The 22,383-nt window shown below is 42.7% G+C and overlaps 1 protein-coding gene across 1 annotated transcript in view; it reads right to left on the bottom strand.

Moving 5' to 3' along the window:
- The window catches only part of LOC144785699 (uncharacterized), a 102,193-nt gene that overhangs the window by 15,836 nt on the left and 63,974 nt on the right, over positions 1-22,383 (bottom strand). Inside the window, exon 4 of the mRNA XM_078664488.1 lies at positions 22,221-22,264. Coding sequence (XP_078520614.1) covers positions 22,221-22,264 — 44 coding nt within the window. The remainder of the gene's footprint in view (positions 1-22,220; positions 22,265-22,383) is intronic.

Genomic DNA, 22,383 nt, shown 5'->3' with positions numbered 1-22,383 from the left:
CAGTTATTCTCTCTCCAGAGGTGGTGGTCTGTGAATTTGAAAACAACGGATCGCCGGGCAGATCCCAACATGTCTCTGCCCTCCTGCTTATTGCAATGTCTTTAGTCCGCCTCTGTATTACATCAGAATGGATCAGCCCAGACGCGCCTACTTTTATTAATTGGAGAGCGAGGATTCTGGCTCTTAATAATTTGGAGTTAGCAGTTTGGTTGAGGTGGTGTAGAAGGAGGCGGGAGCTGGGCCAGAAGATCTGGGCTCCAGTGGTGGAGTGGCTCAGCGAATAGAAGTAATCAGGGTTTTTTTCTTTTTAGGTCATCCAATCACCCACCCCTGGTATTTTGCTGACCTCTAAAAACTGTTTGGTTGTCTGTTCCTGCTCCTGGTATATAGAGGGGTCAGTCTTGCTATGTTTATTTGCTTAGGGCCATGTTTGTATTCAATGTGCCTTCTAGCTATGTTCATTTGATTTTAAATATGTACACGTGCTTGCTTGCTTTGTGTAATGCTCTTTTCTGGCCACAGTTATTTTGCTGCTACATTATGTTTTTGTTTAAAAAGCTCCAATAAAAAAGAATAACCTCTATTTGCTCTAGAATGACCTCTCCTTGCTCCAGAGTTAACTACCTTTGCTGCAGAATGACCCTCCTTTGATCCAAAGTGACTCCTCTTTGCTCCAGAGTAAACCTTCCTTTGTCCCAGAATGCCTCCATTTGTTTCAGACTGTCCCCATTTGCTCCAGAATGACATTGCCTTGCACCAGAATGACCTCTGTGCTCCAGAATGACTTCCTTTGCTATGAAATGACCTCCCTTTGTTCCACAATGATCTCCATTTGCGATAAAATTACTTCCCTTTACTACATAATGCCTTCCTTCGCCTCAGACTGATCTCTCTTTGCCTCAGTTTGCTCCAAAATGTCTTCTATTTGCTTCAGAATTACCACCCTTTGCACAGAAATGACCTTTCTTTGCTCAAGAATATCCTCCCTTCGCTCCAGATTGACCTCTCTGTCCTCCAAAGTAACCTCCCTTTACTCCCTCCCTTTGTTCCAGAATGATCTTCTTTTCCTTCAGAATAACCTCTCTTTGCTCCAGAAGGAACTCCCTTTGCTCCAGAATGACTTCTCCTTGTTCCAGCAAACAAATGATGGATGGAATGCTGACAATGCAAATATTCTCCCCAGTCAAAAGATCTGGGTTAAATCCATCGTTCTTATGCCCACTACGCCACACCAGTTTGGAGCCAACCATATGCAAATCAGACTTGACCCTGTGCCTCATGGGAACAGTCCAGACCGAACTGCCAGGCCAGGTCCTCCCTGGCCCGGAAACAAGCATCCTGGGACCGGTTTCGGAGTATGTCACCCTTTTCAGCCAGGGTGCCTTGAATCCTGTGGCACGGTGAACCCAGGACCCACGTCTGGGCATACCCAACCCACTTAGGGCAAAAAAGTGTTACATCAAACTAATGATGGACGGAATGCTGACAATGCAAACATTCTCCCCCAGTCAAAAGATCTGGGTTAAATCCATTGTTCTTTGGTCACTATGCCACCCTCTTATTGCATTTGTCCCGAGTGGTACGGGTATGCCCAGACGTGGATCCCGTGCTCTCTATGCCACTGGAATCAAGCTATCCTGGCCGATGAGGGCTGAAAGCCCCAAACCGGTCCTAGGATGCTTGTTTCCAGTCCAGGGTGGACCTGGCCTGGCAGTTCGGGCTGGACTGTTCCCATTGGGCGCAGGGTCAAGACTGATTTGCATATGGCTGGGTTCAAACTGGAATGGCATGGTGAGCAAAAAACAATGGATTTAGGCCCAGATCTCTGTACTGGGGTGAATGTATGACATTGATCTGCATTCTGTCCATCAATTGTTCTTTTTGCTCTCCTTGCTCCAGGCTGACCTTCTCTTTACTCCAGAGTGACCTCTCTTTTCTCCAGAGTGACCTCTTTTTTCTCCAGAATGACCCTCCTTTGCTCCAAAGTGACCCCTCTTTGCTCCAGAGTAAACCTCCCTATGACACAGAGAGCCCTAATTTGTTTCAGACTGCCCTCAATTGGCTCAAGAATGACCTTGCTTTGCGCCAGAACGACCTCTCTGTGCTCCAGAATGACTTCCATTTGCTCCAGAATTATGTCCCTTTCTTCCACAGTGACCCACCTTTTCTCCAGAGTGACCTCCCTATGTCCCAGAATGAACTCCCTGTTCTCCATTAAGTCCTCCTTTTGTCCCAGAGTGACCTCTCTTTTGTCCATTCTGAATAACCTCCAAAGGGAGGTTATTCTGGAGCAAACAGAGGCATTCTCTGTTTGCTCCAGAATAATCTCCCTTTACTCCAGAGTGGCCTCTCTTTGATCCAGAGTGACCTCCCTTTGATTCCAGAAGGCCTTTCTCTCCAAAGTGACCTTCCTTTGCTTGAGAATGACCTCCTTTTGCTCCAAAGTGATCTCTCTTTGCTTGAGAATGACCTCCTTTTGCTCCAAAGTGATCTCTCTTTGCACCAGAATGACCTCCTTTTGTTCCAGAATGACCTCTCTTAGCTCCAGAACAACCTCTCAGTATCTGAGATTTGCTCCACTATTGGCTCAATGCAGACAAGGTCACCAAACTCACTGTTTCCACCTCTTCCCTGCTTCCGCCCACCTTGATGTCCTCTCTAGGGACATCTTCTTCCTTGGTACACTTATGTTGCATTCAGTGCACTTGCGAGCACACCTGCATGTCTGTGTATCCTCACACCTTGGCAGGTACCTTCTTGCTTTATTTTGCAAAGAGGAATGCTCTGTACAAAGGTGGATATTAAGTGCAACATGGTGGGCAGTTCCAGTGTTTCCAGGAGGCCAGAGGTGAATGGATCTTACAGGAAGCACTCAGCATATGGATGAAGGAAAACATTGCTGATCAGATTCATCGGACACTAGAATAACATCACACATGGACAATACGCGGATATTCACAGGAGATCACGGGAGGGTCAGTCGTACAGAGAGCGCTCATTTGATGGAAGCCCAAAAGAAGTGCTGGGCACATTAACAAGGGCCTTAACTCTGTTTTTTTGGCTTTAAAAGCCAAAATAAGCGGAGATAATATTATCGCCCTATCTACAAGGGGATGCTAACATGCATGAGCGCATGTTATCACCCTTTTTCCCAACGCCCCGCTTTGCATATCTATTGAGATGCAAAGTGGGCGTCACTGGGCAGCATTGCCTGTAAATTATCACTGATGTGCACATCGCGATATTTACAAGGAGGCTCAGGTATTTTAGCAGACGTTCGTTTTTGGCGAAAACTGCGCTAATGTCTGCTAATATGCTGACTTAGCAATACTTACCATGGGGGTGAATTATGCTGATACAACCACAGGTTAAGTTTTCCATGGAACATCGCTGGTTTACATCGCTGGAAAACCAGCGATGTTCCATGGAAAACACTGCTATCGCTGGAATAATTATCGTCATTGCGCTATACGTTGTTAATACAGCGCTAGCATGGCAATGATGATCAGCGATAGCCGGCGATAAGCATTTTCACGCTGAGGGCGGCCAGCAATAATTACCGCTGCCACTTGGTAATATGCCCCTGCGTTCTTAAATGTTTTGAAGTCACCCCGCGCCCCGGTGTTAGACCAGCGGGTGGGTCATTGGTCCACGCCCTGGTGTTAGACCAGCGGGTGGGTCATTGGTCCACGCCCTGGTGTTAGACCAGCGGTGGGTCATTGGTCCGCGCCCCGGTGTTAGACCAGCGGGTGGGTCATTGGTCCACGCCCCGGTGTTAGAACAGCGGGTGGGTCATTGGTCCGCGCCCCGGTGTTAGACCAGCGGGTGGGTCATTGTTCCGCGCCCGGTGTTAGACCAGAGGTGGGTCATTGGTCCGCGCCCCGGTGTTAGACCAGCGGGTGGGTCATTGGTCCACGCCCCGGTGTTAGAACAGTGGATGGGTCATTGGTCCGCGCCCCGGTGTTAGACCAGCGGTGGGTCATTGGTCCGCGCCCCAGTGTTAGACCAGCGGGTGGGTCATTGGTCCACGCCCCGGTGTTAGACCAGCGGGTGGGTCATTGGTCCACGCCCCGGTGTTAGACCAGCGGGTGGGTCATTGGTCCACGCCCCGGTGTTAGAACAGCGGGTGGGTCATTGGTCCGCGCCCCGGTGTTAGACCAGCGGGTGGGTCATTGGTCCACGCCCCGGTGTTAGACCAGCGGCGGGTCATTGGTCCCAGAGAGCGTCTCCTGGAGTTTCCTCCTAGTCTGGTTCCTCTTTGCTTCTTCATGGGCAGTTGTGGGGTCTACTCTGGGGTGTAGGTTCCTGAAGTTATACAAATTGTGGGATGTTTGCAGGGTAGGGGGCAACCTAGGCAGAGATGGACTTCAAACACTGAGCACATGTGTCTCAGCCTGAGCTTCGGCCTAAAGCCGCATGTGACTGGAATATGGCCATGGTGGCGAATCTATGACAAAATATCGACTACAAGAATATCGAGGTACCAAAATATCGCAACAAAAATATGGAGGACAATAATATCGGGATCCTATCTCTAACAAGGTAAGTACAAAAATATCCCAAAAAATATATCGATGTCAAAAATATAGTTTTTTAGAAAATATCGTTTTTTTTATTTAAATAAAATGTAATATTAACAAAATAATACTTATAAATATAATAAACATAGTTAAAAATATATTATACTATTTAAAATTAATAAATAATGTAATAAAAACGAATAATAATACAAATATAATACATAGTATATACTTAATTAATATTAACTCTAAAATAATTATTTTAATAACCTATAAATAAATGAAAATATAATACATTACAAAAAAATTATATACATAAAATAATAATATAAATACCAATTAATAACAATGTAAAACTAATTAATTAAATTTTGGATAGCGTACGGGTAAAAATTACTATTCCCACTCCAGAGAGTGCAACAGTAGGGAAAGTGTTGGATAGCGTAGGGGTAACAATTACTATTCCCACTCCAGAGAGTGCAACAGTAGGGAAAGTGTTGGATAGCCTAGGGGTAAAAATTACTATTCCAACTCCAAACAGCGCAACAGTAGGGAAAGTGTTGGATAGCGTAGGGGTAAAAATTACTATTCCCACTCCAGAGAGTGCAACAGTAGGGAAAGTGTTGGATAGCGTAAAGGTAAAAAATACTATTCCCACTCCAGAGAGTGCAACAGTAGGGGAAGTGTTGGATAGCGTAGGGGTAATAATTACTATTCCAACTCCAGAGAGTGCAACCGTAGGGAAAGTGTTAGATAGCGTAGAGGTAAAAATTACTATTCCTACTCCAGAGAGTGCAACAGTAGGGAAAGTGTTGGATAGCGTAGGGGTAATAATTACTATTCCAACTCCAGAGAGTGCAACAGTAGGGAAAGTGTTGTATAGCGCAGAGATAAAAATTACTATTCCCACTCCAGAGAGTGCAACAGTAGGGAAAGTGTTGGATAGCGTAGGGGTAACAATTACTATTCCCACTCCAGAGAGTGCAACAGTAGGGAAAGTGTTGGATAGCGTACGGGTAAAAATTAATATTCCAACTCCAAAGAGCGCAACAGTAGGGAAAGTGTTCGATAGTGTAGGGGTAAAAATTACTATTCCCACTCCAGAGAGTGCAACAGTAGGGAAAGTGTTTGATAGCGTAGAGGTAAAAATTACTATTCCCACTCCAGAGAGTGCAACAGTAGGGAAAGTGTTTGATAGAGTAGGGGTAACAATTACTATTCCCACTCCAGAGAGTGCAACAGTAGGGAAAGTGTTGGATAGAGTAGGGGTAAAAATTACTATTCCCACTCCAGAGAGTGCAACAGTAGGGAAAGTGTTGGATAGCGTAGGGGTAATAATTACTATTCCAACTCCAGAGAGTGCAACAGTAGGGAAAGTGTTGGATAGCGTAGAGATAAAAATTACTATTCCCACTCCAGAGAGTGCAACAGTAGGAAAAATGTTGGCTAGCGTAGGGGTAACAATTACTATTCCCACTCCAGAGAGTGCAACAGTAGGGAAAGTGTTGGATAGCGTAGGGGTAAAAATTACTATTCCAACTCCAAAGAGCGCAACAGTAGAGAAAGTGTTGGATAGCGTAGGGGTAAAAATTAATATTCCCACTCCAGAGAGTGCAACAGTAGGGAAAGTGTTGGATAGAGTAGGGGTAAAAATTACTATTCCCACTCCAGAGGATGCAACAGTAGGGAAAGTGTTAGATAGCGTAGGGGTAAAAATTACTATTCCCACTCCAGACAGTGCAACTGTAGGGAAAATGTTGGATAGCGTAGGGGTAGAAAATACTATTCCCACTCCAGAGAGCGCAACAGTAGGGAAAGAGTTGGATAGCGTAGGGGTAAAAATTACTATTCTAACTCCAGAGAGCGCAACAGTAGGGAAAGTGTTGGATAGCGTAGAGTTAAAAATTACTATTCCCACACCAGAGAGTGCAACAGTAGGGAAAGTGTTGGATAGCGTAGGGGTAAAAATAACATACTTATAAATAAATGTTTTCTTTTAAATATTAAAAATATAAATTATTAAATATATATAAACCATTTACAAATACCAATACATAATTATTAAAAACATGTGAACAAAATATATGTAATAAAAAAAAATACCATTTAATATTATTTAATTAACAATTAATAATTAATTAACAATTAGATAATTAACCAAACAATTAATTAAAGTGTAGTGTAGTTCCTATTATCCCAATAGGCTCTGCGCATTGGAATAATACCTTCAATAGTATAGGCCTAGACCAGACGTTAACTAGGTCTTCTATTGTCGATATTAGACTTAAAGTTTTGGGTTTGCCAGCTAGCTCAGAGTTCACTAGAAACTTTCTCGAATAGGCAAGGAGGAGTTGAACCTCCCTGGATAGACAAGAAGGGATTTAGTTTCTGACAACCATAGAACATGACAACTTTGCTCTCCCCTAATCAAGAGTGTATCTCTAGAGTCGTGTGAAAACAAAAGACAACTTATTTTACTCAGTCAGTATGTGCATTCTTAGTTTCACCAGATTGTAGAGAAAAGGAAGAGACGGGCGTGTTCAATAAAAGATGTTATTTATTGATCAGTCTCTTTTCTCATACAAGAGAAATGGATCGATATTATCGCAATACTTATGGTTAAGTAAAGTGCATACAATAAAAGCAGAAGTATAAAATAATACTGTAAAAACATTTATATGGTTTCTAAGCCATATGGTGGTTTAAAATGGATAAAATAGATACATACATATATACATTTGACTAATCGTACTCAACTGGTGTTTCTAACTACGCCTACCCCAGTGTACCTGACCTAAGCCTAATACGTGGGCGGGAATAGAAAGTAGCAGTTTAAGTTAAGTTTGTTTTGCCAAGTGACTGACTCAAGAATTCTCTGCAAGGGGTTATTCAGTTCTGTACCTGGAATCTAGGATGGTTGAGGGATGGTATCTCTCGTCTCTGGTCTCGATATTCCAGGCTGCCTGCGAGGGCTACCCGGAAGCGCCGGAGCTGGATTTCTCGGCAGGAGAAAGCAGCGTCTCGTTCTCAGCGCGACAGGAAGGCGGGGCTGCGCCAGCGGGGTCTGCTCTGCTCTGGGCTTCGGCAAGTCTGGCTGCTCCGATCTCGTCACCACCGCGTGTGTTTGCTTAAGGCAATACCGGTAATATTTATACCTGTAAGGTGCCGAGATTGACGTAAGGATGGACATAGATACGTCAATAAGGATGTCATACGAGCTGATCGTTAGCACATTCTTTTGCTGAAGTTCTCGGTGAAATCAAAACAATGGCCGCAGGGTTTTTCCCAGGTTGTCATAGGTTTGATTTGTTTTGAGAACTCCGTATGCCTTATCAGGGGCTGGAGGAATATCGCTTGTCTAATTAGATGGCAAGCGTTATGACCTAATCAGATAACACGTTCCTGTGTCGTGGTGTGGCTTAATCAGATAACGGTTTCTGCATCATGGGATGGCTGCTAGTTAACTTGTTAACCAGAACAGGGTCAGGAATAGGGGGATCGATACAGAACCTATAGGAATACATCACACCCACTCCACGCTAACTATGGCCATATTTACGAATCTAGGCATAGTAAAACATACTGTAAAGTATCGTGTATACCTTACCACCCCAAAATACATATAATGCATTTCGAAATTATGTAATATACGGAAAAAGCAGTCCTATATACTATATGCACTCAAGCTGTAGAATAATGCTAAAGTAATCATGCATATGTATACAATATTACTATTTGAATATGAGAATAACACATGAAATGGCTCTTAATACAGAAGAAAAAGTTCGAGACCATTCCATCACAGAATAAAATAATTATGAACATACCAGCGGGCAGCTAATGTCTATAAAGTATCTAAAAATAGAAATTTTAGTTCTCTAAGAATAGTTCTTACTTTAAGCAGAAGATAAGTGTCCCGAAAAATCGTAAAAATATTTTGGGGCTGCTGAAAAAATCGCTGTCCGTGAACTGGAGGGGAAATTGTTCATGCTACTTTATTATTAAAGTTGAAGGCCAAATTCAGGGAACGCCGTGTGCTAGCTTGCTCAAAAGTCTCTATTTCTGCTCTGGTGAGAACATCATATCATTTAGACTGTCGAAAAAGCTGTCAACAGCTTCCTGGGAGAGTTCCACTAACTCGGAAAAAGGTGTAACCATGCATTCGTGCGCATGATTGTCTCCATTGACGTTTTGATTAGTATTGCTGACAGAAGGTCGTACCTGATCGATGCTGCTTTCATCTTGAACTTCACTACCCCTTAATCGTAGTGGTGAAGTTTCCACGAATGCCGTCATCAGGATTGGTAGCCGTTGAGGGCAGCACAAAGCATGAGCCGTTATTGGACTCAACAATATTTCTGCATCCATTGGCGCATCCGATTGTAGCGTCAGACAGGTGTCCAACACGCATTCTTCTCCGCATAGCAAGCACCTTAATACAGGTAAAACACATCGATGCCACATTGGTCGAAATGAAAGAAACCAAGTCATGTTCAGGTCTCTAAGCCGGGATAGTCCCAGTATTTTTGATATCCGGTCCCGGTATCCAATGGCTCGGATTGTTTCTTCCCTTGTCGCAGGTGTTTTGTCTGTGACACGGTTTGCCATAACGAAATATTAGGACCAAGAATAGGATTCCTGCAATTAGTCCCAAAATGAGGGGAAGTCCACCAAAAATCAAATGGACGAAATCTGGAAAAATACCCAGTATGGCTTTGAATGGTGTTAATGCCATTGAAAATGCTGTCTTAAATACCTTTGAGACTCCACTGGTATCAGAAATATTTAAGATTTCATTCAGGATTTCTGCGAAATGTATGGGGGAATTAGTTGATAACAATGAGTGAATCTCTGCAGTCGTCCTTGCGACTAGGAGATCATACGTTTCTTTTGATGACGTGAGTCTGGTCGGCGTCTGAAGAAGCACTGTTTTCATTCTGCTTAAAGTATCTATTCAAATAGAAGTAATTTTCAAGTTAGGCCATTCCCTTGCCTCCCTGTCTGGAAAGGAGCTGGGGAACAATAAGCGTCCACAGCACTTGACCTTCGCAGTCGTAGTTACGAGATAAGGAGTCCCGGGCATAAGACTACAACATCTGCGGTCCACAATTAGAATGTAACTCCCATTATAGAGTCTTTGAAAGAATGGTTCTATCTCTGTTGCAGGTGCACCTAGCTGGTGACATGAAAGGTTATTTGAGTTCCCTTCACAGGCTCCATGCAAACTAATTCCATTACACAGAAGTGTACCGCTTAGTGACATCGCACAATTATTGCCACTAAGAAACACTTTCTGTCCTTTATTACTGACACATGCATGTGAATAGGGCAAGTTCCATGTTGTCTTAATGTACCCTTTTCCCAATTTTTCGTACATGCCAGCCTGTATATATTTTTGGCAGTATTGAAACCTAAAGGTAGGTATTGGAATATTAATTATCCCATGTATTATCCATTCACTGACAGGTCGTTCTGACATTGTCACTGGTAATCTCTCGAGTTTCTCAATGCTCAGGATTGTATAATCAGCACCCTTCTGTGCCATACTGATTTGTTTATCAGTAAGGTTAAAGATATTGAATAGTGACGTTGTGTTGATTAAACGCCAAGGCACATAGCCTGAACGCAGATATTGTAACTTCCAGCCAAGCTGTACAATAGAACGCAATTGAGACTGACCGTGTTGTAACAACAGTAAGTCTTGCTATAATATGTCGATTGCTGAAGACACAATGCTGTCCAAAGAAAAAATTCTGGAGGACAGAGTCATTAACCCATTGTCCACTACAGAAAGTGATTTTTCCAAATTAATACGGTCAATTTCCCGTATACTTTCTGCTGTCTCAATTTGAGTTACCTTCCAGGCCTCGTTGTAAGCTGCATATACAGAGGCTGCTATGAAGCGTTTTTGACGCTGTTTGCGCGGTCCCATAATGAAATCACGCAAGTCAGCACCATCAGTAAGTAAAGTTAGGTGTTGCTTAATTTCTGTCAGTGTGGAAGTTTGTAGCCATTGAAGGCATAATTTGCCCACACTGTAGGTGGTTATTATCCCTGGGTGTTGTCTGTGGGAATATCTAGGGTCTGGCCTGGTCAGTTTGAACCCCTGTGTTTTGTTCAGGAATCTATCTTGACAGTTATTAGTATCTGTGGGCCAGATCAACCACTGTTTCCAATCAGGATGTGTTCTGTTTTGGTTTAATACATAGTTTACGTCTATCTCTTCATCTGTAGAGCTATTGCTGTTCATTGTTGGCTTTGGAATAGACGGTTTATTTAAGTCTTTGATTTTGGCTAGGCCAAGACAGGTAGTTTGTTGAACAGTGTCATTAAAAAATATAATTTGTTCTCGGATCATGCAGGCTCTAAACAAAGATTCTATACCCTGTACTTGCCATTCTTTTGTACCCCAAACACTTTTTACTTCAACATTTTTGTCCCAATAATCGAAACCAAAAGTATTCATTTGTTCAAAAAATGAGTCTGAATATATCAATTTCGTGTTCGTTAGCATGGTCTTTGTCCCTGTCTTATTTGACAATTTGAAATAAAATGTTTCAGCATTATTTGTGTTGAAACCTGAAAAGTATGAATATTTGTCATAAAAGGTTCTTGAGCTTCCTTTGAAGGTGTTGCACAATGTTCCCATTGATTATAATTTAAAACATTTCTAGGTTGTGCCGATTTATGTAGAAAATGGTTACCATAGTGGTTGTAACAGTACATACTATCATAATTAGTCGAACCCTGCAAATAATCATGTTTGGTAAATTTAGCAGACATCACTAAGTCAGACATCATATTATTAACGCTTTCAAAGTCCCAATCATCAGCAAATGAGCTTGGTTTTACAAAGTCACTCAACGAGATCTTGATTTGGTGTGGATATTTCAGGATTTCAACTGGACCATAAATTTCATAGTCAGTGTTGTCCCATGCTACCCCACCCGGTATAGGATTGGCTGTGAAGTTGACTGAAGAAAGTTCTCCTTTCTCGACGTGTGAAGATGTGTGTGGCTTGAGGATCAAGTTGATTTTCTGACTTGCTGTGTCCATTTTAGCATATTTTCCCTCAATGAAGCGTCCCAAAGTTAGTACCATGATGAGCCAAAGTATGAGGATAAATGCACCAAAGCCCACCCAAAATTCAATCCATGGAGAAATCAGATATGTTTCTTTCAGTTGTTTCAAAAGTTCTTTAGCTTTATCTTTAAAGGTTTTTGTTGATGGCTGTGTTTTTGATTCACTGAGGCCTTCAGAGGAATCATCGAAGTTTATGAAGTAGCCGGATGCAGTTCTGTCAATTGTTCCAATTGCTTCAGGATTACTGTTTCTTGCATATTCGTTTGTTACTTCATTGTAGGTTGGTGTGTCTCTACTAAATGTTTTTATTTGGGTTTTCAGAGGTTTAAGTTCCATTGCATTGTTGCACAGTCCTTGTTGTTCTTCTGTAGGCGTTTCGAATGTGATTAGCCTCTTAGTTAGGACCTCTGTACTGGTAGCAAATCTTGGTGTTCTACTACTTATCGGGAGTCCACTTGGCCTACTATTTGTAATCGGCCACATGATTGTGGTTTTACCAGGTCGATGGATACAACTCGGTTCTCCTTTTTACCAGCAAGCGGCGGTAGTACAACTGATCTTGTCCCGTTGATAGACAAGACAGGAACTGCTTTTCTGTAAGAAGGCCCAAATTCCTTCTTTACCGCGATCTTTTCTCTGACTAGATCCCCGACTTTTGGAATCCAGACAGGTCTTGCTGGGACAGGTGGTGGTTCTTCAGTGGTTGTTGGCTGCTGTTTCAACTTTATGTTGCTCAGGTCTTTTCTTGTTTTGTTTAAGTCCTGCAAAATAGCCAAACGATCTTTGATATCAAAGCTTTTTTCCTTCACCACTGAAGTCTGACTGTCAAGATCTAAGACTAACATCCTAGTTCCAAACAATAATTCGTACGGACTGAATCCCTTCAGAGAATTTCTTGGCAGGATATTTAGACTACGTTGGACACTTATTAGATGTTTGACCCACCCAGCTCCCGAACCTAATACCTTTGCTGTTATAGATTGGTTTATGTCACGGTTTTTTCTTTCAACAATTCCGTTCCCCTCAGGGTGAAATGGACAAGAATACCACAATGCAATGCCCATGCTGGTCATGGCCTCCTTATAAGCTCGAGAGCTAAAAGCAGGACCCTGGTCAGAATGCAGCATGCCAATTGCGTATGTGCCGATAAAGACTCGCAAATCTTTTATAACAGTTCTGGCGTCAGCCGATCGCTGGGGCCACATCCATATGAATCTCGTGCATGAGTCCACTGCGACCAGGATATATTTGTAGTTACCATCCCTTTGTAAGGGACCACAGTGGTCCAGATAAACACAGGCTAATGGTTTATCTGAGATTAGAAGGGGCGTCTGTGCTGGTCGTCTCACCGTTGATACTTTCATTCTTTGACATATTTCACATTCTAAAACATAGTTCCTTGTTTGTCTTCTCATTTATGGCCACCAGTATCTCTGTTTTAATAATGATACTGTGGCTGAGACGCCAGCATGTACAGAAGCAAGCCCTTCGTGTGCCGCTATTATCAGTCCTAACCTATGTTCCATGTTTGGAATTACCCTATCCCCCACTCCAGGGATTCGGGCAAAAGGAACATTGTTTGCATCAGTTATGTATGAGTATTTTACTGGAAAGCCTTTCGGGAGTGTTTCTATCGAATCCTTTTCTGTAGCGCTGACAGCCTGTAATATTTCGCTGTCTATTTTTGTTTTTGACCGTGTGATGGCAGCTACGGAAGCCGTTTGCACAGCTGCCTTCGCGGCCTCATCAGCCAATGAATTCCCTGCAACGTGAACGCCATCACGTTGATGACTCAGCGTATGTATCACGTGAGTCTTTGGTAGTTCTTTTTGTAATAGAACTACTTGTTCCCAGAGCATTTTATGCTTGATTGTGCCTCCTTTTGCATCCTTAAAACCATTCTGAAGCCAGATCTGCAAGTATTCATTGTAAGACTGAACGCAATAATACGAATCGCACACTATGAGTGTGGGGAATTCTCTATCGGTATTTTCAAGCGCCATCTTGAACGCCAGTAGTTCAGCTCGCTGAGCTGTACAATCTCCTAGAGATTGTGTTTTAGTGATAGCTGGTTTAAATTTCCCTTCGTGCCAGCGACCTTTAACAATCGCGCACGCAGCACTGTAAGCTTGTTTACCCCCCACTGCGGGTTGTGCTGATCCGTCTGTATATATTATACAGCCGTAATGTTCTAGAGGCAGAATTTCGGTCGGCGGAGGACATTCAAATTCATATTGGAGAAATTCTTGTGTTTTTAAGTTAGGATCAAATTCGTATGCCACGTCTGTTGCAGCAAGAGAATTAGCCCATTGTATCCATCTCGGATGGAGCGCTTTAGCATTCGGAATGCTTGCCTTTGTTACCACCTCTAGGGCTGGTATCGGTGTCACGATTATTATTCGTTTACCTCGTGCCAGGGCTCGTTCTTTTGCTACAGCTGTCTGTGTTGCAGTTAGAATTTTTTCCGTTGGGCTAAATTTCATTTCAGCTTTAGTGTACAAGTGTGATTTGAATGCAATTGGTACCTTTTGTCCCGCATTAGAGGTCAGGTATGTGAATCCGCATCTTCCTGGGATGACTCGAATCACAAGATTGCGTGTGTTATCACGTGTTTCTAATTTTGTTTTAATTAACATGTCTGTTTGTAAGGATCTCAGAATTTCTGTGTGTATTTGAGTCCAATTGGTTCTTTTAAAATCTGGTTTTATTAGATCATAAAGGGGTTTGACCCTTTCTGCGTAATTTGCAATGTATGTTCTTCCGAAATTTAGGAAGCCTAGAATTGACTGTAGGTTTTTTAGTGTTCTAGGTGCTTGGACTACGGCACATTTCTCTAGGAAATTGTTGGCCAGGCTTTTGCCTTCACTTGATAATTCATATCCTAAGAACAGGACTGTCAGATGGGCAATTCTAGATTTTTTAAAGTTGAATTTGTAACCCTCTGCTGCGAACCCAAGTATTATGGTGTTCACTCTTTTCAAGTGAGTATCCAAGTCATCATCTGTTAAGTATATGTCGTCGACATACGATAATGCTTCATCATCATATGTTTGTAGTAATTCTGTTACTCTCGCTGAGAATACTCCTGGGCTGTTCTTGTACCCCTGGGCTAACCGACAGAATTGTTTTTGAGTGCCGTTTATTGAGAACGCAGACAAATATCTGCTCTCTGGTGCTATGTTTTGACAAAAGAATCCATTAGAGATTTCTAATGTTGTTTTGTATTTTTTGCGCACTATGTTATTCATTAGTGCAGCACTATGCGAGTTTTGCACTGCAAAAGTTTTGCAACATGAGTTAAGGTGTCTGTAATCCAAAACTAGACGATATGAATTGTCTGGTTTGGAGACCGGAAACAAAGGGTTGTTCATTTGTGAGGTGCAAGTTTCAATCACCCCCTGGTATTCTAGTTGATCTAGGATTTCTTTTACCTGTTTTTTAGCTTCTTGCTTAATTGGGTACTGTCTTTGTGCAGTAGGTTGTGATTTTAACTGGATTTTGTGAGGAGGAGAGTCCTCATCCCATCCTACATGATTTTTATATAAAGCAGGAGCTTGAGCTACGGCCCATTTTCTAGCAAGTGTGTATTTATTATGAATTGGGATATGATTTGAGAAGGCAGGCATAATTATTTCTTCGCCATGAGGGCAGTCCCTGACAAACTCTGGTGGCCAGTCTTTTTCAGCTAGAAGGATGTCATAGCCCTTGGAGAGATTATCCCAAAATAGTCCCCTTATTTTTCTAGTCTTATCCCCTTCTATACGTAAAGTTATTTCATATATTTTGTGAGGTTTGCTAACTCTGGTGTCTGCAGTTTCCACTTGAAGGTATTCATTCGTGTCCACTGTCTCCAGATGATTCATAAGGACTTTGCGAGCTATGCTCACTTCTGCTGCGCTGTCTAGCATTGTCTGAGCCCATTCTCCGTTTTTCAGTTGTGTCCTCAGTATTCTCGGCATTGTTAACTACTTTAATACTGGCTACCTTCTTTTTTGGAAATTGTAATTTCTTTTTTAGATGAGCAGGTTCCTTGTCTTTGGACTTGACGTGCTCTTCTCTTTGTTCTGATCGTCCTCTTCTTTCCGATTTCTGCGAGGAAGTCTGAAAAGATTGAGAGGGGCGTGTATCAATTTCTTGATATCTATCAGGCTTCTTTATATTATCCCTATTTCTAAGGTTATATCTTTTCCCAGAGGGCTCACTTTGGGGAGACCTGCGTCCTTGGTTTGGAGATCTTTCTCTCCGCCGAGGAGACCTTCCTCTGGACTGGAATTTCTTTTCTTTAGGATTGGATTGTTTGTTTCCATCCCAGCTCTTTTTTTGTGATGTTAAATTATTATTAAAAAATACTTTTTCAGGACTTTCAATCAGTTGTGGTTTTACTGGTATTCCACCTAAACTATCTCTACCTAGTTCCTCATAGGATTTTTCTATGATTCTGGCAATTTCAGCTGGTTGTTCTGCTATATCTATTTCTTTTAACCTCTGGCGGATCGCCACGTTTGCTGCTTCTCCCTTTATGTTGGCTAATAGTATTGCCGAGACCTGCTTGAAGTCTTTTAGTAATTTCATACCAAGAGTTAAAGCGGGTTCTGGACCGTATTCGTCTTGAATTTGTTTTAGCACATCTGGTATTACCGATATGGATGGAACACCATGCGTTTTTGTGTAAATGGAAGCAAAGACTGTACCCCAAGTGTCACAGTCCTCCACGTGTGGTGCGATTCCCATTGGAAGACAGATAGTCAGAATCCTGTGTTTTTCTAACGGGGTGGTGTCTGGAAACACCGCCTCTATTTGGGTGATTTTTTGTGCTAACCAGAATGGTATATGTTCCCGTTTAGCTGGTACTTTACCTAGGCAGGACTGTATGTTCTGTGGTGTAATTTTATTTGTGTTCCCCTGATGAGGGGTCAGCTGTGGAATTTTAATTGCTGGTTGGATTGTTGAAGTCCGCATTACATATTGGACTAATTGTCTATGTAATTTTATTAATTGTTTTAGTTGTATTAAAAGATTTGCTGCAGACATCCCATCGATGTCTGGATGTGGTGTGTATCCGGCTAGGACCGGCCACGTTGCTCCTGGTCTACCTAACGGACCGAGCCTGGTGATGTGATTATTATGTTTTAGGGCGCCATTAAACAAGAGCAGGTGCTCTTGAAATTTAAGTGGTACTTCCACCTCCTCGAAAGGAGTGTACTCATTAGGAGGTTCCTCTGTTTTGTAATAGTGGAAGACCTTTGTTACAGCGTTCGCTGCTGGAAAGTGTATCCATGAATAGAACACCTCTGTCTGCCGATATTCGTGTGCCTCTATTACGAATATGACTGTGCCACCTCTAGGTGTCAGTCCATTTTCTATAAGTTTTAAAGTTATAGATTTTCTTATGTTGACCGGGATGAGTATTATATTCGGGTCTGTTTCTTGCATAGCATTATCAGCTGCTACGAGTTCAGCTGTTATTCTAGCTGCCTCTCTTTATCCTTCACTGTCTGACATTGTACTGTCCAGAAGGTTATTCCGTTTGTTTGCAGATCAGGTTTATTATGGAGACAAAGATTAGATGCACAATATTTTTGGAACAGTGTATCCTTCAACGTTGACTAAACCAAGAACCATACATAGGAGTTTCCTCCTGCGAGGTCTGGCGGATATGACCTTTCACCCACTCCAGACGTCTTTGGAGTATTATGGGAAAAAAGGGGTCTGAGTGAAAAAGCACGACTGAGTTACTCTAATGTCTTGCGTTAGTTTTATCGCCTTTCCAAACGTTTTGGGCGCCATGTAGTAAGTTCCTATTATCCCAATAGGCTCTGCGCATTGGAATAATACCTTCAATAGTATAGGCCTAGACCAGACATTAACTAGGTCTTCTATTGTCGATATTAGACTTAAAGTTTTGGGTTTGCCAGCTAGCTCAGAGTTCACTAGAAACTTTCTCGAATAGGCAAGGAGGAGTTGAACCTCCCTGGATAGACAAGAAGGGATTTAGTTTCTGACAACCACAGAACATGACAACTTTGCTCTCCCCTAATCAAGAGTGTATCTCTAGAGTCGTGTGAAAACAAAAGACAACTTATTTTACTCAGTCAGTACGTGCATTCTTAGTTTCACCAGATTGTAGAGAAAAGGAAGAGACGGGCGTGTTCAATAAAAGATGTTATTTATTGATCAGTCTCTTTTCTCATACAAGAGAAATGGATCGATATTATCGCAATACTTATGGTTAAGTAAAGTGCATACAATAAAAGCAGAAGTATAAAATAATACTGTAAAAACATTTATATGGTTTCTAAGCCATATGGTGGTTTAAAATGGATAAAATAGATACATACATATATACATTTGACTAATCGTACTCAACTGGTGTTTCTAACTACGCCTACCCCAGTGTACCTGACCTAAGCCTAATACGTGGGCGGGAATAGAAAGTAGCAGTTTAAGTTAAGTTTGTTTTGCCAAGTGACTGACTCAAGAATTCTCTGCAAGGGGTTATTCAGTTCTGTACCTGGAATCTAGGATGGTTGAGGGATGGTATCTCTCGTCTCTGGTCTCGATATTCCAGGCTGCCTGCGAGGGCTACCCGGAAGCGCCGGAGCTGGATTTCTCGGCAGGAGAAAGCAGCGTCTCGTTCTCAGCGCGTCAGGAAGGCGGGGCTGCGCCAGCGGGGTCTGCTCTGCTCTGGGCTTCGGCAAGTCTGGCTGCTCCGATCTCGTCACCACCGCGTGTGTTTGCTTAAGGCAATACCGGTAATATTTATACCTGTAAGGTGCCGAGATTGACGTAAGGATGGACATAGATACGTCAATAAGGATGTCATTCGAGCTGGTCGTTAGCACATTCTTTTGCTGAAATTCTCGGTGAAATCAAAACAATGGCCGCAGGGTTTTTCCCAGGTTGTCATAGGTTTGATTTGTTTTGAGAACTCCGTATGCCTTATCAGGGGCTGGAGGAATATCGCTTGTCTAATTAGATGGCAAGCGTTATGACCTAATCAGATAACACGTTCCTGTGCCGTGGTGTGGCTTAATCAGATAACGGTTTCTGCATCATGGGATGGCTGCTAGTTGACTTGTTAACCAGAACAGGGTCAGGAATAGGGGGATCGATACAGAACCTATAGGAATACATCACAAAAGAACATTATTACTTAATTACATTTAAATCACTTCCCACCCTATTCCCCTATAAACCCACAACCCACCAAAAATCATAATTATCAATTAATCAATTAATTAAAATGATTTACCAATTATTTAAAATTTATTAACAATTATTAAAAATTAATTTATAATTCCTACTAATTAATAATTTATTTAACATTAATAAATTACTTGCCACCCTATTCCCCTATAAACCCACAACCCGCTACAGAACATATTTATCAATTAATCAATTAATTAAATTAATTACCAATTAATTAAAAATAATTACCAAATAATAAATATTAATTTATAATTCCTACTAATTAATAATTCATTTAACATAATTAAATTACTTCCCACCCTATTCCCCTATAAACCCACAACCCGCTACAGTACTAAAATACAAAATTTTATTAAATTACAAAAAAATTCATTAATAACAATAAATACATAATAATATACACAAACATAATTTAAAAATCGATATTAGTAACATCGAAATTATTAACACAGATATTACTGACATCGATATTTCAAACTTCGATATTACTAATATTGATATTACATTTATCGATATTACTTACCTTCTATATTTTGCCCCATCGATATTTAAACTTCGATATAATTGTATATCGATATTTAAATATCGATATTTTGTCTGCATACTCATGGTGGCAGCATCCCAAACACTGCTCTATAAACCTGTTCTGCAGATCCTGGGAAAGGCTCAGGGGACAGGTGAGCACCTGAGAAGCCTGGAGAACACACCTGCTTGGACCATTAGGATTCCATGAATGGAGAAACTTCCACTGCCTTCTAATGAAAAGTGTGGGGCCTATAAACACCCAAAAAAATAAACAATAAAAAGATCCAGTAAGAAAAACATCTGAGTACTCAGGGGGCACTTGAACCCCCACACCCACACCACTGCATGTCCAAAACACCAGGCCTGTGTGTTTGAATAAAGCAGGTGGTCCTGGGAGCGCTATTAATGTGCAGAAACCACAAGAGAAACATTCCAAACATTATGAGAAAGAATGTACAGCAGGAAGTGCTCATCAGGTTGAAAGAATCATGATTCTGTCGGTCTGACAAGGACCATGAAAACGCCAGCATGCCAAGGCCCTTTCCACAGAGCTGGAGTTCGGGTACCAGTGTGAGAAGGCTATTGGGGGAGGGGGACACATGCTGGACAAGATCCCTCCTTGCCGTGCCACAGGGAGCTGGTCAACTGGACACCAAAGCACTTTTGGGATTTTGGCCCAGGGGAGGAATACGGCGCATTCCTGCCCTTTCTGCCTACGCATGCGCCGTTTCCGCTGCCAAGGGCCAATGCAGGCACTTTGCACTTTGGTGAAAGGGTGCCGCTGTTGCATGCAGGATTGATTTTATGCAGGAAGGGGACCTTCAGGCTCAGAAACAATCACAAGAGGCAGTTTCCTCTCCATATTTGTGCTGCAGAATGAAGCACTTATGGAAAGAGGAATAAACGAGGAGAAAGAAACATATTTTGCCTCATGCTCCGCACCTCCGGAGGCGTACAGATTTGGCACTTCTTCAGGTTTAAATGATTTTGTTAATCTGGGGCAGCATCAAATTCCATGGGTGTTGCATCGGAAAACACGCCGCAACGCCCACGGAACGCCTCCCGTGCGCAGAGTACGGTGATGCAGCGATTTGCGTCTCCTCACTCATGCTTTATGCGGCCACTCACAGCCATGCAGGACGGATTTGAATGAGTTCATGACTCTGATCCAGAGCCCCGCGTCACGCCTGTAACACTTAATGTGGTGCAAAAGTGACACAGGGCTCACCTAAAGTAGCCCCAGTGTTTAATTTGAGCCAGTGGTTGCTGGTGGGGGCCACAGGCACCCATGTTTGGGGACTGGCACTTATTTTTCCTCATCGACATTCCCCGAAAGCACGAGGGGAAAGGAGGAGACAGCGAAAGACAGAAGCCGTTATAAGGGAGAAAGCAGGGACCTGTAAAAAAAGATAATTGTTTTGTGTTCTGTAAATATTTACCATCGGTAATTCTCCACCTTGTAACTACTTTGGTATAAATGTGCATAAAAAAAAAATATAAAGGGCCAGAGGTTGCCTGGTAGTCGATTAAAGGGCCTTGAGGTGGATTCCAGCCTGCGCTGCCTTGGTATTCGGCGAGCTGAGTTGTAATAGCGCCAGTCGCAGCTTCTAAGCACAGCTTCGGCACCCGCACTTATTCTTTTACAAATGAAGGGGCATATTATCAAGCCCATTATGGCCTCTTTAGCGGTAGTTTCCTTCCGCTAAAGCGGCGATAATTTTAGCGCCCTTCTTGATAATATGCCCTGAACTGCTGCAGACTCCTTTACAAAGCACTAGAAACTTCAACGAATCACTGAGAAACACGCCCACCGCTTCTCAGCTTCGAACTCATCCCAAACAATCTATTAAAACAGAGCAGGAGCCCCCATCTCCCAATCGGACATCCTCCAAAACATGCTCACTGCAACAGCCACGTGGGAACTCTTCGGCGTCACATTCAGCTCCTCCCTAAAGATGGCGTACGAAAGGCACGAGGACGCGCACGTGACCCCTTCGACTCACGCCCTGCACCAGCTTGACCCTCCCCCACACCACTCAACATGGGACGACTGACCACCAGGACATTCATTGGAACAGGTCTTCCCTCATTCTACCTGAAGCCCAAGACCTAAGGACTCTACCAACAAACACAAGATCACCAACACTCCCACAACCCACCTACAACTAAAACAAGCATTGGCAAAGCCAACAGGTCACACTATTTTGAGAATGCAAGCAGTAGATATAAACAATTTCACAAACTTCTGGAGGTACAAGCAGTAACAACCAGCAGGAGATCTACCCTAATATGCCTGAAGAGCAGGCAACCTGAATGTGTGACATCTGAGATAAGCAGCCTGGTTCCACACCGACGGAACTGCTGAAAATGGCCCTGGTGACCCTGGAAGAGACCCTTAGAAATGTAATCTGCCCTTGCTGCCATTGCTGCCCTCTATTCCTGCCAGCCTCCACCAACCGATGGACAGCAGCAAGGAGAAGCGGTACCACTGGAAGTCCAGACTCGGTGTAAGCGCTATGAAGGACCCCAGGTCTGATGAATGTCAGATGTGATCTTGGGCTGCAGGGTGCATCCCTGTGCTTGAAGGAAACAGGACATTTCATATCGATCATTCATAACTGGTTGGATAGCTCCGAGAGTGAAACCCTCACCGCCGATAGAAAGTGGTGGTGTGTCGGCATCATGAGCTAGAATCCAGAGAAGGGGGAGACTCAGCCTTTCATCCTCCCTGTGGTCAGTAAATTGAGAACCGTCAAGTAAAACATTGTCAGAAGGTTGGACCAGGTGGGGTCAGGATACTGGTACAAAAATGGTCATTTTACTAAAGGGACTGGAGAGCAAGCGTGGGAGTAGCAGACCTTGAAGTAGAGATCCTTTCCTTACCTGCTCTTCCTGTATGATTCTTTTCTGCTTCGGTCTTAGGGCGCCTGCATGAGGGAGGCAATCAGATGAGATGTGGTTAGGCTGGTCTGTGATGTTAAATCACAACTCCTGGAGCTCTGCTGTGTGAGACACACCTGAAACAAGATAATTAACAGACCCTCCT

Source organism: Lissotriton helveticus, chromosome 10 (assembly GCF_964261635.1).
Source record: "Lissotriton helveticus chromosome 10, aLisHel1.1, whole genome shotgun sequence".
NCBI lineage: Eukaryota > Metazoa > Chordata > Amphibia > Caudata > Salamandridae > Lissotriton > Lissotriton helveticus.
This window is presented reverse-complemented; position numbering and strand designations above follow the sequence as displayed.